This window comes from Tubulanus polymorphus, chromosome 9 (genome assembly GCF_964204645.1).
Source record: "Tubulanus polymorphus chromosome 9, tnTubPoly1.2, whole genome shotgun sequence".
Taxonomy (NCBI): Eukaryota; Metazoa; Nemertea; class Palaeonemertea; order Tubulaniformes; family Tubulanidae; genus Tubulanus; species Tubulanus polymorphus.
The window spans coordinates 8,009,853-8,029,085 of record NC_134033.1 but is presented as its reverse complement, the minus strand read 5'-3'; the positions used below and the strand labels follow the sequence as shown (position 1 = coordinate 8,029,085).

The 19,233-nt window shown below is 37.5% G+C and overlaps 1 protein-coding gene across 1 annotated transcript; it reads right to left on the bottom strand.

Moving 5' to 3' along the window:
* Nucleotides 1-372: 372 nt before the first annotated feature.
* On the bottom strand, nt 373-18,705 carry LOC141910714 (heterogeneous nuclear ribonucleoprotein A1-like 2). The gene is made up of 10 exons (XM_074801449.1): nt 18,552-18,705; nt 17,150-17,190; nt 13,057-13,226; nt 9,164-9,196; nt 8,573-8,680; nt 6,689-6,737; nt 4,499-4,581; nt 3,765-3,885; nt 3,315-3,407; nt 373-1,925 (listed from the first exon to the last, which is right to left on the bottom strand). The coding sequence occupies exons 1-10, from the start codon at nt 18,596-18,598 to the stop codon at nt 1,807-1,809; spliced, it is 864 nt and encodes a 287-aa protein (XP_074657550.1). The 5' UTR covers nt 18,599-18,705; the 3' UTR covers nt 373-1,806.
* Nucleotides 18,706-19,233: the final 528 nt, after the last annotated feature.

Genomic DNA, 19,233 nt, shown 5'->3' with positions numbered 1-19,233 from the left:
TATTTATAAGACCGATAAAACTTCGAAACATCAGAGCAGAAACGTAAGCGTTGAACTTCAACTCAGGACTTTCTTACGTATTTAAGCAGTGTGTTTCTATACAGCAGTGAACTGTGGACACTGAATGAAAAACTGTAATAGCCAAACGACGTTTAACCTGGTATGACATTTGATGCACTTTCATCACAGACGCCAGGCTAATGTAGGCATCTTGGGCAATAAATAAAATAAACCAAAACACCGAACAGTTCGACTTGACTTTTTCATCATCAATGCTCAATTCAGATTCGTGAGCAGCATCTGTTCGGGCAGTATATCAACTAACCTTAGGATATTTGAATGAAAAACTGAAACTATAAAGAAAAGAAAATATTCAAAATACGACATTTTTTATTTCATGAATATTTTACAAGGTGTGCCAGTCAATTGTCTACAAGGCTCACAAGAACTGCAACCGATTTTTATGAAATATCCATGCATTCTCAAAAGTTAGACATGAAAATAAACTGACAACCATCAAGGCTTCAGTTCTAATCTTCCAATTCAAACGTTTTCATGTATTTACAAGACTGATGATGAAAATACTAAGACTTCAGTTACCTCAAACTCTTAAGACGCCATAAACATGTTCACCGTAAGAATGTAAGATATCAATGTCCGTGAAACACATTTAGTGGCATTGAATCTAAAAAGCCACAAGCTGAAATGAATTTCTTCATTCCCGAACGACTTCTCGAGATTCAGTTGTACAGTTCGAGGTAACCAGGGCCCATCGTACCAAATGCTGCCTGGTATTCAACCGATGAAAAAGGATTAAAATCACGTCGGCATGTCATATTATCCTGGATTAATTTCTGATGCGATCCGGAGACAATATTCTTTCTGCTTTGAAAAACTTCTTCAAACACTTAACATGGTTCATTCTTTTACCAAATAGCTTTTTTATTCTAATATTCAGGCATGAATGGAAATAAACCTGCCCAGCTATGCCGCAGATAAAATTGGATCAAATCACTTAAGTTTTGTTGGATCTTTGTGGAAAATATCAGAGTATGAGCAAAGAAAAAATATTTACATATTAGTAGAAACATATGCCTATCAATAATCAAGGTATAGCAATTTCAAAATCACCTCGATTAGCTAAGATCATAATACAAGCCGACAAGACACATACCTAGAGGACAGCAGACAGTAGTTTTGAAGGGGCTAAAATAGATTAGATTCTTGGCCAAATCATTAAAGGAGTTTTTGAGGGGTTTAGAGCTACCATTCTCAAAGGGGGTTATCAGAATGCTGGACTACAATTATTTCATCTTTATCATATTTACTCACATTTTACAGTTTGATGTTATAACGACAAAAAAGATGCGTACACAAACAAACACTATAACGCGCGCGCGTTCAATTTATTATAAATCCTATACACAGATTTTAAACATGATCTTGTAACATCTGAAATGGATTTGAACCCTCTTTTTCATTTAAAAAAAAAGACACAAGTTTAATGTGACTGTTGTTCACGATACGTTTTCCTCAATTACGAGCCTTTTTAATTTTCAATTTCCAAGTAGTGGTAGTACGCGCGTAAAACACTTAATATTTATAATATAAACACTAATAATTATGAATATTTCGAATCATTGGATTTTTTGTCCGATACGCCATCAACGAATTACGATATCGAATGAAATGCTGCTCCAACTGTCTTTCTTTCCTCAGTCGTCTACATTGAATGTTTTCTACTTATATTTACACAACACATCCGGTCTCAGGAAGACGTGTACGTCCGCATACCGGTAAAAATCCCTAGTATGGATTGTAGCGTCCACCTCGACCGCGACCGTATCCACTGCCGCCATAACCTCCGTAATTACCACCGCCAAAGTTGCCGCCTCCATAACCTCCGTAGCTACCGCCTCCGTAATCTTGAAATGAAATAAAACTGAAATGTGTAAACTGTTAATGTGTTTTAGACAACTTCTTTCCAAGCTGATTGTAGTTAAATCATTTTCATACCATTACAACTAGACTAATGCCTTGCGGCCTAAAATACCCCGCAATTCTCTCCCCGGGATGTATTAGCGCTCATAATTGGTGGCCAATAACCTCGATTTTCAATAATGGTGGACAGCTCACCTGGCCCAATACTCACACCGAGTATCATGAAAATCCATCAAGAATTGTAGGTTGTAGGCCTATCGCACAAAGAAAATTCAAAATGGCTGCCAAGACGGCTATATCTACACTTCGTTATGGGGATAGGCCTATGATCAAGGGAATGTGCATGTATGCATGCAGCGTATAGCTTGTAGCTTGATCTTATTAAGTGTATGATCTGCGTACTAACTTGGTAGCTATTTAAACCAAACACATAGACACACTTCATTGACCTAGACATAGGTTTGTTTCGTAAATTAGATGGTAAATATTTGCGAAGGTAAGCAGGTCATTGCCAATATAGTATGATGTGAGGATTCAAAATTTTGTGCATATATACTTTATGAACAGTTCCAAAGTCAGTTGAAACAAGGTTCATGGGTTATGATGCGCATTTGAACTTTGCTCATGGAATTATAGCGTTTAACAAATTCTACTTCTATTATAACAAAGTTTTCCTGGCTACGTGAAGCTTGTTGTAATGATTTTTCATTGCATAGGAATATTGGTTAATAACTAACACATATTCTAGGACAATGAAGTTCGTTTTAACCAGGTACAATCGTATGAGATACAATAGAACTGGCGTAAGTCTGAAAATCAACAAAATTGGCCGAAATTTCAAGGTCCCAATTTTTTCAGTTCATTTTCCCATTAAAATCTGTCTCAAAGTCCCATTCTAGAAGTCGGAAATTCGACTACCTCGGCTAGGATATATGTTCCGAAAGTTTCAAAGCAATGCATTTTTTAATCTTTCAGTCAGACATCTAATATCAGTTCTTTTAAAAAGATCTTCACCAGCGCGCAACATATTATACAACGGTAGACCGACTTTTCTCTCGACGGACACATTGACCCCGTGTCACCAGTTAACTCTGATTTTTCTCAGAAAACCCCCAAAATCCTACTACTCAGAATCAGATTTTTTTTAAGTTAAAAATTTTACAGTGGTCCCAACATTTCCGAGTTATGCCAGTTTTACTGTACATCTATCAAATGGCGAGATTCTGCTGTTTTTCTCATATAAATCCCTAGGAGCATTTCATATATCGATTGAAACCGATAGATTTGAACTGACTTGAGACATTATTGAGTATCTAACCAATTACCGGTAATAATAATGATCATACATATTTCCATCAATTTTCAATAATTACCGTATCCATTGCCTCCTTGATCATAGCCGTTGTATCCTTGATCATACGATCCATATCCGCCTCCATAACCGTCATAGCCACCACCATATCCTCCTTTAATATCACAATAACATACAATCAGCCAAGCTAGTGGCAGGCGAACCACATTTGCAATTATGTTGCCATTCAACTACTGGTATACCAAACACCCAAGTAGTTAAGTCAATCCCAAGTAACAAAAAGGAGACATGTAGTACGACTCATAGGATTCAGAATCCATGATGAGGGTAGACCTTGGGTAGGGGTTTGTACTGTAATAAGTCTCTTGTCATCAGCTTTGAATCCCTTTGAGGGATGTGTCTACAGGGGCAGGGGTTTGCACTGAGGCAATCTTATGATGTCATCAGGTTTAAATCCATGCCGAGGGAGATTTGTCTAATAGGTTTGTTATCCGTATGGTTCCGAATTTACCTTGATCCCAGCCACCTCCATAGCCTCCACGTCCTCCTCCTCTACCTCCTCTTCCACCACCGCGACCTCCACGACCACCAGAGAAGTCTTGTCCCTTCGGCTCTGCACCTTTTGCTTCAAACTGTAACAAAACCACAAAGAATTTGGTCAATTTTTAAGTATACTCTATTTCATCGACTATAAAAACGCATACCTGATTTTCTCCATGGATTTAATATTTCGTATTAACAGGAATTAAATTCAAAGGAATTGGGAGGGAAAGTCAGGCGAGGTTAATTTTCTGGACAACCAATCATGAACAGCATCACACCGCCGAGTACATTCAGGTTTTAACGGAATGGGCGGGTAAATGGGGTTACTGGGTCTCCAGAGCACTTCAGCCATTGAAACCGGCAAGGAATTGGATGGGATCAACAGCTCCTGCCGCATTGTGTTTGTAGTTGAACCAACGAAAAGAAACTACGTGCCCACTCATGCCTTTGCCAGTTGTAAATGTCCATCTGCCGATGTTGCTTGCTACTAGGCGTCCGGACGCCGCGGATTAAATCGATCGCGACGCCCGAACGCAAAGAAACATTTTTTTACATCACACAAAATGACAAATTAAAACGTGATTAATCGACCAGAACGAGGACTACTTCGAAGTTAATCTTATATCATAAAATCAACGACAAATTATAATAATTAAATAATAGTAATAACATATCAGGACTGATATTTGTGTTAAACTTGACCTTTTTGCCTTTAAGTGAGAAATAACGAGCCATAGCTACTTTCGCTACATGATCTTCATCTTCAAATGTCACAAAACCAAAACCTATATTGTGTGTGTGTCATAAGGACCAGACCAACGTAGGATAAAGAACAACAATAATATATGAGAGATGATAATATAATGATTCTTCAATTATTCATATAATAATGCTCGTCTCGCTATAGTAGTAGTAGTAGTAGTAGTAGTAGTGGTGGTGGCAGTAGTGGTAGGTTTAGTGCTCGGCTCAACTCTGGTTGATTCGTGCCAACGACATTCTCTTGACTGACGCAAAACGAATAGAACTATGGGCTACCATTCAGGAAAAAAAATACGCTACCATATTAAACAAGTAGTAGAGTTTTGAATTTAAATGAGTTAGCTTTGAATTCAAATTATCACTTAATTCCAAAAATCTTCCAATTTTCAAAATCCATCTAATTTTAACTTTTCTCTCCACAAGCAAGCACTTTTCCTGGGCATGAAAAAACATCCTTCGAATGCCTGTAAACTATCCAAAAAACTCTAACGGTAATTGATATAACTTTGCTGCCTTCTTTGTTTTGCACACGTGAAATGAATTTTAAGCCTCCATAGATATTTAAGTTAGGCCATCCCAAAATAAATGTCTGTTTGCCGTAACACCGACTCAAGTTTTCAGGACGAGTCGGTAGGTAGGTGGAAATAATTTTTGCAAAATTTTGAGGGCAAAAAATTTATCACCTTTTCATATGGAAAAAATATATCAAAAAACTGTATTGTGCACGGGAATTTTGTCTATAGCCTAGATTTCAAAAATAATTCTAAAATTCTTAACTCGTCTGGAGTGTCATCTCTAGTGTCCAAAATGAAAAAGTACATTGAATATATGCGCGCTATACCATTACCAGCTTTAATATAGTCGCTAGGAATGAATGGAAGCTTATTGCAACACTGCCAGTTTCCTGGAAAACTTAAACTAGGCCACACTCGAGGCATGTTTGCACACTTGACTTAAAACATTCTAGCTCAAACATCGGTAGTGGATCGGACGGCCGTTTTTATCCAAAAAAAAATTTATTTCAATGAATCACAAAAAAGTTTTCACTCGGCATCTTTGAAGTAGGGTCGGTCGGATTACAGCAAGCAGACCATTATTTTGGGATGGCCTTAGTTCAGTTAAAATTTCATGAGTAAAGTATTTTGAACATTTTAAAGGGTTTAGAGGGGAGGGTGGATTGGCCACTGCCAGATAAGTATTTTCAAATTATCGATCCAATGTTTCACTTGAGGATGAATCTTAATAAATTGAAAATCATCCACAAAATTTTTGAAAAAAATGGCTTTTGTCCAGAATGAAATAATCACTGACGAGGGCTTTGTGCTGGTGACCATATTCAAATTGATTTGTCAGTGAGGTAATGAAAGATGTTGGCATTACATTCAACCTGCCAAGAAAGAAAATCTTGTGAATTTCGCGATATGCTCAATGACATAGTTTTGTTTCAGTCTCGTCTTGATTAATCTTATCGTTCAAATTTATTCAACTCCAGGATGATTTCAAGAAGTAAAATTTGGGTTCAGACTAAAAAGAACAAAAGTTCTTGATATCAGATTTAGGATATATCAACATTGTGCATGCGTAGCAGGGCTGGGTTGGGGAATACGGGTTAGGAGCCATTTTTGCGTCAGTCGAGAGAACGCCCATCGGTTCTAGATTCATTCAATCGCTAATTTGATGAAGGAGGTTCTGCCAGATCAGATCATATTCATAGAAATCTACTAAAATGAAAACAAGAGACACAAAGAGAGAGAGAGAAGATAGATTCTCGCAATAATTAATCATTAATATTCAATATTACAAGTATTTTTCATTATGAGCAACAAATTAATCACTTTTCTTTCTTTTCAATACTTTCTTTTCAATATTCAAACTGGGCAGCCAGGGGGAGCGAGATTGTTTTGTCGACCCCATTGCCCCGTGGGACTATGATAACGGCGATTTGGCTCGTACTGCCGGGCATGCAAACTCGTAGCGATATCAGCCCCGATTCAATTAATTTTTGTGAGAGTAATTAATTAATTATTATCTCATTCACTTCTAATTAGTTCATTTTATTATTAACAATCGTTACGCATGATTTTTGTCTCAGAGGAGTTGAGTACATAGGGCTAGTGTACGAGATAACGTTACCTTTCGATAGGTCTGTATTTTTATCTTTGACAAGGAAAACATCGGTCACCTACAAACGAAAAAACAGATCATCAAATATTCGATTCCAACACAGGGTTTACAGCACCCATGACCACCAACTCCATGACCAATTCGATAGGCTTCTTAAGTCAAATTCCATGACTGTTGAATAATTTTCATATGGGTCAGATTATCAAACAGTTCAGACCTAAAAAAAGGCATAAAATAGATAAGTCTTTGGAACCAGTCCCCCAACCGACGCGATCAAAAAGGTGCCGACCCTAAAGTTTTTATGGGAAACTTAGCAGGAGAGACAACAAAATTCTTATAGTTGATAGAAAAAAGTTATTTTTTATGAAAAACTCTGTTTTGTTGTTTATATCAGGGTTATCATTACACAAGACTGCTGGCATGAGCCATCATACACTTGGCTTCCCACAAGCATGCATACGATACATAGATCAACCGGCTGTCACTGGGGCAACCTATACACTGAGCAGCTCCTTACTATACCACAGCGCAGCAGGCACTGCTGTGAAAATATCGATAATGTTGCGTAACCTCCTTTTGCAATAAATTTGCTTTGGGAGCGTTCATAAATTACGTACCTCCATTGGGGGGGGGGGGGGGGGGGGTTTACTGAATGAGGGAGGGGGGTATTAATCAATCTTGGTACGTACTTTATGTACCTAACTCAAATGAAAATGGTCATGGGTGCGATGGTTCGTACCTAAGAGGGGGGTCAGTGAATTTGGTACAAAGGTGGTACAAGGGGGGAGGGGGGTCAGAAAAACAGGAGATTTTGAGGTACGTAATTTGTGAACGCTCCCTTTATTTTGGTTGAAATGAAAAACAAATCGAAATGCATAGAAAGTATTTGTAAACACAATATCCCTGTTTTGAGCCAAACAGTTGCATTGGTTCTCTGCTGTAATTAATGTGACTGATACAATAGTGGCTGCCGACAGATCGCGATGATGGATTTAGAGGATATTATAAGCATGAAGAACCTATTAATAACGAACTGGCAACAAAACGAAAGAGGATCAGACTTGTTTGCTTATAAAAAGAATTGTAAATAAAGGTTTCACAGTAAAGTTTGTTGTTTGGTAGAGAATTATTTTATATTCAATTTCAATTTGTCTTATCAATGGAGGTGACATCGAAGGATTTCATTTTATGTGTAGAAAAGACTGGTCTGTCCTATAGGGCCTATAACTTAACTGACAATATGCTGTACATGCTTTTGGACTCTCTGGACATATCACCTTGATGTGTTGAACACCTCTAAGAAAAAAAAAAATTTCCCTTTCTATCTATAAAAATCATACTAGCGGGACCAGGGATGAGAACCAGGGATTATGAAAAAAGCGGTCTCGTTTCAATCCTAGATGGCAGCACGAACTGGATATTTTTTCACAGCAGTTTATAAAGCAATACCAGATGGCAGCACCTTCCACCCCCCTCATCAATTTCTCTATGGATCTGGACAATTTGGAAAGCTTGTCTTAAAAACGGGCACCGCTAAAAAGCGAGAAATTTTCATCCCTGGGGACCAGAAACAAAGACTTTTTAAATTCTATGCTTAAGTGAGCAACCGCGCGTCAAGTTTCAACGCCAAAAAGGGAGATAGTCGAGCCATATCAGAAAATATTAAACAGTTTAATACGGAAAAGCAAATCCACAGCACTTGACACATCCATCGATCAGCATATTTCTAAACTGACCGGTCATAATTGACTGGAACTAACATACATTTGGCATAGCGGGTTTCCCCAAACTCAAGGTGATGGAAAGGGATGGCTCTGGATTTCTCATGATACGGATGGATTTACATCGGTCATAACAGATCCAGATCATTTTAGGTGTACATTGAAAACTTACTCGAACGTTTAATATACACGAGTGGAAAGCCTCACTGATATCAACCTCAGTCACATCTCTATGTAGACCACCTAAAAACAGCTTTGTCGTCTTCATCACACCTGGCATCTGAACATATGAAATAAAGCAGCCTTTTTAATGTGCCCATAAACTCAATAATCAATACTTTCAGTGCAATAATTATAGCACAGGCTTTTTACAATCTTTTTAAAGGCTAGCACGCGCAGAAATACATAAACCTGATTTTGGTGTTTAGAAGCAAGCCACATTAAGTGTTTGGCAGTAAACGTGCTAGGCCTCTGCAACCTGAATCCATGGGTCAAACTGTGGCCAAACAGTTGATTTTTTCTTAGATGAAGAGGCTATTACCATTTTTTTGTGCACAGTTTGCAAGATATGTATTCATTATTTAGTCATAAAATCTGCTGATGTACGCAGAAGACGTTTGCCATTAAGATCTAAATGTTTTTTCCCAACCCCCGCACATAAATTTGCAGTTCAACATGATTGAATTATAAGCTGAACATGTCATATCTCAATCAAAAGATTCTTTTGTGTTCTAAAATCAAATTAAAAATCAAAGTCACTTACAATATCCTTTGGAATAGCTCGCTTGACTTCAACCTTCAAAATAAAACGTATAGCATTAGAAACAACATCAAAATCACTTGTTACTAAAATATTATCAGTGTAGTTGCAACGCCATGTATGTCTCCCAGGGTTCTCCATTGTAATAAAATTCTCAGGGGCGGTATGTACGCAAGAACGAGCGCTGTAGAAAATCCCCCGGAAAAATTTTCTATTTGCAGGCATCACGCTGGGCCGTATTTATGTCCGGTAACCGGACATATTCCCATGTTTAAAAAAATTATTTCTATTTGTTGTGATGTTGTAAGCATTGTTAAAATGCGAACATGTTCTCTACAATAACGTAATTGAAGTTAATATAGTTCTACTGTAGACCTAAACTGCCGCTAGAGCATCCTGTGCAAAATGAAACAGTACATTGTATATATGCGCGCTTTTACATTACCAGCTTTAATATAGACCTAGTCACTAAAAAATGAATGGCAGGTTATTGGAACACTGCTAGTCCCCCCCCCAAAAAAAACTTAAACTAGGCCACACGTCAAGGCATGTTTTCACACGATGTACACTTGACTTCAAACATATGTAGCTCATCATAGTAGTCGGTCGGTTGGCCGTTTTCATAAAAAAATAAGATTTATTTCAATGAATCCCAAGAAAAAGTTTTCAATCGGTACATTTGGCCGGCATGATATGATTAATATTGAACTACACCATAAGATCGTAAGATCATAAGTAGCTCTAATTACCGTGCTATCTTCACTGAAATCACAACACTTCAGGACAGGTAATTAAGAATTAGAGGGATACCCCCTTGAGCTCCCCCACTCACTTCGCGGCTCGCTTGTCAACGACCTTGAATCGACAATTTTTTCCCAATTACATTAATAAGGACATAAACAATTTTTCCAGCGCCTGATTTGTAGTTGCTCAGATGCGTTTCCCAGCAATTGGGATCATAATCAACTACTGTAGTTTTAGTTCGGTAATTTTTATATTCTTTGACTAGTAAGTGATCGTCGGCAGTTTGCTTGAAGCACCTTCCTGCCGGTGATTAGTGGTCTTACGTGCACAAAATGGTTTGATGTTTTTCCAGTTTGATAAATTCCATTTATATAATTTAGATATAAATAAAGCTTAGCAAGCATTAAATTTATTTCCATATGGTAACCTAATGTTTGAAAAACTCCCCCAAGGAAATTTTAGGAATTAAAAGCGTTTTCCGAGGACTTAGGGCGATCTTGAACCCATGAACGACTATTATATTTTGGAAGGTAACAGGGTTCATAGCCTCCAGGCCCAACTTAATTCAAGTACTTTCAAGGACCTATTTCAACAAAATTCAAGTACTATTTTCTGAAAAATACCATATAAACACTAGTATTTAAGGCGAATTTATTGCAATGAAAATTCCTTTATTGCAGAAATTTAAAATAAGTACAAACGCAAATCATCATAAAGAAACATCCACGCGTAGCAGAGCACTTGATAACTTTGGAATCTTTCAGCTTTATTTTAAGAAAGATTTACTACATGTATCAGAAATTAATAACTTAAAAACAAGAAATCTGTGGGCCTTTCAACGGAACTACAGGTAGACCTCGCCATCAAAAAGCCATACTATCGAAAGCAAAAACAACAAAATCATACAAAATCAAACTACAGCTCACCGACCTATTTACAATCGATTAATTTGGTCCTTTTGAGTTTTGATGGCTGAAATTACATCGGCCAACTCATGTGACTTGTCTTTAGCCGAATTTCTCATGGTCACAGATTTTAAAATGAGCTCATGAGTTTCACTTTGCCAGATTTCACCTAGCTTCTGTTGTAATTTGTCTGCGTTGAATCCAACTGTTGTATGATTCATGCACCAACCAGGCGTCAGAGAAATGGCACAGAGAAATGGCACTTTCCCATACTGGCCTATCTAATTTTGAATCCAACAAATTTCGGCGCTATTGCACTTTCGTACCCCCTCCCAAAAATTTTTATTTCTGTATATTATGAATCAGGGAGGTCTGTAGAGTCAAAATAAATTACTTTTGACAAAAAAAATTTTTTCCTAGCCAAAATTCTGATAATTTGGGGCCGATTTCCTCGATTCAAACCGACGGGTCGGCCATGTTTCCGCACTAATTACCACCTAAAAACATCTGAAAAAATGTATATCAATAAATGTAATTGAATTGATTTGATAAAATTTCGTTTTGGGCATATAACTTTTCTTCATCAGAACATCTTTAGATCAATAGCTAAGTATGAAAATAATGCAAACATACACATCATTTTCAGAGATGGTTAAGTTTGAAAACATGGCTTTTGCAAATTTTTAATGTCATGACATTTCAGTAGAGGGTTAGAAACTTTGATTGACATCCAATATGGCGTTGTTGACGTCGCAAATCGGCGATTTTACACGCGATTTAGGGCCAAAATATCTAAATTTTAATCAAGTAAAAGTAAGTTTCTTTTTGGGTCAAAAGTTACTGATTTTGAATCCCTAGACCTGCCTGATAATAAATATGCTGAAATAAACATTTTTGGGAGGGGGGTACTAAGTGCAATAGCGCCCAAATTTCGATGACCGGCTTAAACGTCTAAATGATAACATCTTAACGCTTAATCATGATCAGCTCGGGATACCCGGACATAAAAAATCACTTTTCGATAGTTAATGCTCCAAAGATTGTCAAAATTTAGAACGGTCTTTATATTAATTTGAAGTCATTATTTACTACCAATAATCTATTTAGAATTATTTTGAAGTATTTTGTTTGTTTATTTCATCACAACGGCATTTGTATATACGTGGCGCGCGATAGCGGTAGTGCCGCCACGTGTCTACTAATAGATTTGTATACGCATTGTCAGCAGTGAGCCACGTGCCTAATACATTTGTACTGTATATATACACAAGTCAGCAGTGTATAGGAGTCTATAGCACGCTGACAGTACGGAGTCACAGCACTCTCACACGTGGTTGGCAGTGCCCGGGCGTATTGAAGTCAATACAACAACAAACTAATTGACAAAATTTGGACAACATTAAAAATTCAAGGACTTCCAATGATTTTTACTGAAATTTTGAAAATTCAAGCATTTTCAAGGCCTTGAAAACGCATTTTGTGATTCAAGCACTATTAAGCACTTTCCAGGATCGCTACGAACCCTGGGTAATGGCTAGTTCCAATGTGGTACATCCTCTTTCGATTACATTCAGCATCTCATGCATTACGGGTCGAGCCCTGAATTATTGCAGTTAAAATGCGCCGATGAATGCTCACTAAAAATCATCACCCAGTAGTGTATAGTATCTGAAGGCGTTCGCCACACACAGTAAGACGGTGGCAACAGTAAGACGGTTCACCTGATTACCAATCGCGCCAGACCAATTGAGTGAGATCAACACCCCCCCCATACTTTTACATCATTTTTGGACTATTTGGAAAATTGATATTTTTCAATACTGAAATCAGCGGGAAACCGCGGATCCGCGGGGAATTCTCTTCCCTGCAAAAGTTTATCTACTGGCATTGAAACTTGAAAAATTGAGGCCGCTGGTTTTGTTAATTCAGCGGCTGAGGCTGCAGAGTCAGGACCTTGGCGCTCATCGATTTTTTTATTTATATCATGCCGGGAAACCCCAGGTATTTATAGGCCTACCTGCTCCGTGGTGAGCCACTTCTACAATAATTGACGTATGTAATAAGTTTATATGGCATGAAGTTTTGTCCGACTCACTCTATTTATACTATTATTGAGGTACCGGTAGTGTTTCAACTTATTGGGACGAGCAAATCAATTTTTTGTAGGGGCGCATGACTTTTATAATTTTCAACACCAAAGTGCTGAATTCAAAGCCCGCTACGAACCCAGAACAAATTGAAACTAACCGGTTTTCCATCGATGGTTGGACTTCGGTCACTCGCGAGGCATTTATCCGCAGATTCCATCGATCTAAAAGTAACGAAACCAAATTTCTTCGACTTGTTCGTGTTCGGATCTTTGACAACAACTGCTTTCTCGATGTCCCCGAACGACGAAAAATGGCTCTGTAGCATCTCTAAAAAATAGCAAAATGGTAGCGTAGTTTAGCTAATAAAATTTCACACTTGTACTGGAGGTTTTGCCACCAGTGCAACTTAGGCCAGAGATTCATAAAATGGCACCCTTCCGAAGTGAAATATGGCCAACAACTATAGCAAAGTACATTAGTGGCCATGATCAATCTCCAGATTGAGTCTACAACAGTCAAAAGATAAATCAATATCTATGAACTACTTAAAGTAGTTCATAGATATTGCGCAGTTCGTGGTTAACACTGACGGTAGGGTGGTCTCTGCTGTTTGTCAGTCGCTAGCCCGGATTTTATTTCTTGAAAGCGCTGCGAGTGAGGGATTTTCTTCATGCAATGGAAATCACCAGTAATGTCAGCTGGTTTCACATATCTATGCAAACTACGTCATTCAAATACGCTGTATTCTTGGGAATACCCCGAGTTAGCACTTATAGTAGGCTAGTGTGTAGTCGAGACAGCAGTGCTGTATACACAGCGAGATATAGAGCAAGGGCATTGCCTATAAATTATCTTTTCAATTCGTGAATTCAGAGTTCTATTTCATATATATTGCATTCTATCTTTTTCAAAGAATTATTTTGTAGTCAAATAAGGCGAAAAAGATACAATTGTTTACGGTCCTCGACAAAAATTTTTTGTAATGGATTTACACTGTTCTCAAGAATGATGGAAATGAAACTATAAGGTCGGAAATCCATCTTTGGACAGAAGATTTTCATCCCTGTGATTTAACAATGATCGTTGTGATCTGTGTGCGGCCAAAAAGCATACAGATCACTACCAATCTGACCCCTAGAGGGTTTCCGTATCGAGGCTGTTTTTTTTTTAACCGTTAAACAGACACTTTCTCCCAGCTAAAAGTGGTTCTATTTTCCCAAAACCCTGAAAAATTCCTCTGTGGAATTAAGTAAAGAAATAGAACAATTTCATCATGGTTTAATTCTGTAAGTTTCAATTCAATAAGATTTTTAAGACTGTCTTAATAATAAGATGCATGGTTGACGTTGTATTGTAGTTGTACGTAGCTCTTAGCCTACCTTATACCTACCTTCCCTACACAGCATTGTGTAATCGCCCAGACATTAGCCCAATGATATTCCTACCCACCCTTATTTCCATAATGGTATAGCCCATACACATTAGCCAAGGTATAAATTTTAGGCTGTGTTCTCTCTATCAGTGATGCTTCAATTAACAATGATGTTCAGGCGACAGGCACTCCTCTGTGGTAGTTTTGATACGGGATATCGACAAATTCAAGATCTTGAATTATTCGTTTGATGGCGCTAGTTAGAATCGGTAATTGGTAAATTATGATATTCTGCCGTTATGTTTGATATGATAAAACCTCACTGCAAATGCTAGAAATCACTATAAATGTCCTAAAATTATCAAAAAACATTTTACAACGATGACGATGTAAAGACTGGTTGCCAGGTATCACATGGTGGCAGCACTTGACGGCCCAATTGCAATTGTTGGTTGGAGTCCGGTCATATTTTCATTATGAATCTACAAGTGAAGACCTTATCGGGGATGAAAAAGGCAATTCCAAAAGATTGGGAAAAGAAACTGTTGCTCGCAACGACCAGAGCGACCGGAGATCGCGAGCAGGGGTGTTTAGTTTACGCGCAATTTGTGATTTTGTAACAAGATTTTTGACCTCATTTCATTGTTGACATCGCTTACTGTTCAGAGTCGGCTAAATCAGCAGGTGCGCGCTGCGACGTCATTAAAGGCAGAGCTGAGAAATAGCATCTATAGAAATGCGTTGAATTTTGAGGAAACTGCGTGTATTTTCTGTTATATCTCAATGCCAGATTGTTTTACAGCTTTGAAACTGGCCAGGGAGGTAAAAGGATCTATTGTCTATTGCATAAACCTACTTCAAAGAATCAATGAGTAATTTGAATAGGCTAAATCGATCAAATTGAAGATGCAGATTTCAATCCGCTGCTATGAAGCTATTGAAGTACACTATGCTAAGCTCTCAGCACTGTTACTGCTGCTCCATAGTTCACCTATAGTTCAGCACCACAAGCATACTATACAGTGTCTTATAAGCAATCACAGATTTCGATCTCGCTTAAGAATAAATAGATTCATATTCGTTTACTATTTACTATTTTTCATAGTCATTTAAGACTAAGTTGTTTGAAAACTAACACTTCAAAACTCTACAAAAACTTTCAATAAATTTCTACAGCCTTTACAACAAATATTCAAAGGAATAATGTTATTCGATTAAAGTTTTACGCTGCAGAAGAGTTTTGATAGATTACATCACAAATCTTTCACAAACATTATTTCTAAGTTTTAAAATTAGGATGGATGAAGAAATAATAATTTTGTGACCAAAGCCGCTAGCAATACGAGGTATATTTCAAGAAAACAATTGAAATTGTTCTTGCGGCTAATTCTGTCTAAGTTTCATCAGTTCAAAAGTCAAAATATTCTTAGATTTAACCATGATCTTACTTACTATCACTAAAGATGATAATACAAAACGATGATTTAAACATCCGTGTTCCTTGCGGTCTACTAGAAAATGCCATGGATTGCTATTCATATCCTATTTTTGCGCTTATTTTGAACGGATATGGTCCGTTCAAAAGCTAATTATAATCATTAATATGTAGACTTTCAAAATCAAAATGCATTTTGTCTCAATTCGAATGCCAAATAAGTATAAAATTAAGTTTAATTGCTCTTGTAGCTTATTTCCTATTCATTTCTATAGACATCACTTCCAAGCCATCACTTTAGTGACGTAGTTCTATTAATAGACACAGTTCCACGCGTTCAACAAGGGCAATGTTAGTTAGTTACCTAATTGTTGGTGGTAAGCTTTTTATAATCGGATCGGCTTATACCAACATTAGGGATGACAAGGACCAAAACACGGTTGAAAAAAGTAACACTTCAAAAATATACTTTCTATTCACTTCAGTCCACAATTAATGGCTTAACTCACAAACTAACACAGGTACCTTTCGAAATAATCCAATTTTATGTATGTTTCGAGTGATTAATCAACATTATTTTGAGAAATTAATTAATTTCTCCACAAATTTCGCCATTGGCCGCCATTTCTCTGTATTGCACATGTGGCATGATAAGACAAGGGGACCTACAAGGATTTATATAAAACTTCCAAGACGAAACGACAATTTTTATTTTTGATGGTTTCCAACTTATATTTCAAATCTTCGTGTTTTCCATAATGAATAATGAAATAATAAATTCTGGTAAAAGAAAAATGTGAATAAATGTTGATTTCTTAATTTTTTTTCAATTTCGTCGTTTCGCTTCGTTAGTTTGTGCTGTTGTCCTGGCCTCAGTCCACAGGTGCCAGCACCTCCAGTAATTTTCAAAATGGCAGCTCTTGACTTGACGGAAATTTACTCTCACTTTACAGCCGATTTGCACATGGATTAAGATCGTCAGGTGAGGTGTTATAGGTATCAGACAAACTACAAATCTGTTGTGCCTCGATTACAACAAAAATTAGACGGATATCTTGAGACAAGGAAATGCCAGGCAAATTACTCGTCAAATTGCCTGACGAAGATTGCATACAAAAATGACCTTCCCATTCCTGACTGTGGTTTGTGAAAATATCCGATCGTGAAACTAAACCACAGACAGGTTACTGACTAGGGCAATGTACACACTGAACAGGTGCGCGAATATCAAAATCATCAATTCTGACTAGATTGAAAAGATTTTTCCAATTATGAAATCACCTAGCCTTATTGTATAATAATATATCGTTTAGTGTAAAAAGTAGATAATCTTTAAAAAAGTGTCAGTTACCCTTTAATCAACATACCGGATATGATATGAGCTAATCAACAGAGCAACTAGCCCCAGCATGTTTTTACGGGATACTTTATGGGAACACTCACCGTTATTGGTATCATCGCCTAGATGTCCAATAAACACCTTCCTGAAAATACAAATATATAACCAGTAATCAAATGCCTGGTAACCGTATATCATGATCACATCTTACAGACTGGAGACCTCAACTTTTATGCAGTCTTTAGCGAAAAGTTTCTGAAATACAAGAAATTTACTGGACATGATAGCGTTTTTGCTTATTTATCTTTTTTTCCGTTTTAACACTCGAAATCACATCGATCAGTAACAAATACCTGTTTGATTAATATTATAACATTTTGACACATATTTTAACTTTACCGAGATAAGATGATCAATTAAAAACATGGTAAAAACAGATCAATTAAGTAATTCAGAAATAGATCAGGGAGGCGATATTTTGCCAATGGCATTAATCATGTTTGAAACGCTATTTTACCAATGGCCCATTCTGATCAGGCTAATTGATGCCGCACATGCGCACTGAGACGCGACAAAGAATTCAAGGAAAGTGTGGGGATCGGAGTCAGAAAAATAGCAGCATAGAGCGAGATTCGAACCTGGACCAGCAGGGGTCGGTTGCTCAAAAGTTGGTTAGTTAACCAGTGGATAGTTGATATGGTGACAATTTAAATTTCATGGTTACTATGGTATTTCACGGCCGGTTATCTTTAACTAACTTTTGAGCAACTGGCTCCAGATTGCTAGCCTTATGTCTTTCCACTAGACCACAGGGCTCAAACCAACCTGTAAGTTTTCACAACACCCTGAAATGGAAGGCATGTGTAACAGACAGTAGGTACTAGACTACCAAAATGACATAATCCTGATAACAAGCAGTTAAGTAAGAAACACGGTAGCCAAATGGACTCTATCTCTCAGTATTTTCTTTCTTACTGTGAATCAACTTATTGACTTGAGAAACAGCCACTTGTCTTGGTTAGTTAACAAATCGTTGGTGGTAAGCTTTTTACAATCGATGGGCTTACTACTTATACCTATGTTAGGGATGACAAGGCCAATACACTTAAAAACACTTCAGAAATATACTTTCTTTTGACTTCAGTCCACAATCAATGGCTTAATTCACAAACTTACACAGGTACCTTTCAAATTATTCAATTTTATTGATGTTTCGAGCGCTTAATCAACATTTTTTCGAGAAATCAATAAAAATTGTTCAACCGTATTTTGGCCCTTGTCATCCCTAACGTTGGTATAAGCCCATCCGATTATAAAAAGCTTACCTACGATTAGGTAACTAACTAATATTCTTCTATTTCACGTGCGCGCCATGATACCTTCATTTTACACACAAAGAAACTCGCGCGCGTGCAAAACCAAACCAGAAGCAAGAGTTCAAAAACAACCCCCGATTAAACCTCATTCTAACAAGTACATCAATCTCAAATCGATACTAATAACTACCTTAAACTCTCCTCAGCCTTCGGGTCTAACTCTAAAAACGCAGACATGTTCGAATTCGCGGTTATTCGGTTTAAAATGCGTAGCTAATTCGCCGGAGACCTGCTGGAAATTTGCCGCTTACAAAATGGCTGCTGCTGACCTGGTTTTATACTCACCTGCCACTTACTATTCGGAGGTGGCAGCACTGCACGGTACGTCACCAACTGCACGGACGTACTTTCGGCGCGCTCCTGAGAATATCAATCGACGAGGTAAATTTTCAGATTCTAATTGAAAAAATCATAAAACAAGGAAACTTTCTAACCTTGTGATAATATACTGAGATATAATATAATTATAACTGTTGTTCTGAGAATTTGCTACCGATCCGTCAGCTGATAACCGACACGACTTTTGAACACCGCGCGTAGCCACCGTAGATTACATTAATTGTGACTTAGCTCCAACCTTTGCCGCCAGATAAATTTCAAATACTTGAACATTCACCTATTCCTTTCTTTTTTTACTTCCAAATACAAAATCCGTACCTGTGAGAACTGGAGAAAATGGCGGGCAGGCAGAGCACTTCACCCCCGAGGAAACAACCTAAAACCAGTGGAACATCAAGAACGAATCAGAATCGGCAGCCGCAGCTAATACCAATCTCGGACAAGCAGCTACAACAAATTCTGGTACAGAAGAT

What these genes read in the sequence shown, in the direction of transcription:
- LOC141910714 (XM_074801449.1), bottom strand. Translation starts at nt 18,598, where the DNA reads ATGTCTGCGTTTTTAGAGTTAGACCCGAAGGCTGAGGAGAGTTTAAG. An exon ending in CAACCATCGATGGAAAACCG is followed by an intron (nt 9,197 to 13,056) that starts GTTAGTTTCAAT and finishes TTTATTTTGAAG; the next exon opens with GTTGAAGTCAAGCGAGCTAT. An exon ending in CGTGTATATTAAACGTTCGA is followed by an intron (nt 6,738 to 8,572) that starts GTAAGTTTTCAA and finishes TTTCGTTTGTAG; the next exon opens with GTGACCGATGTTTTCCTTGT.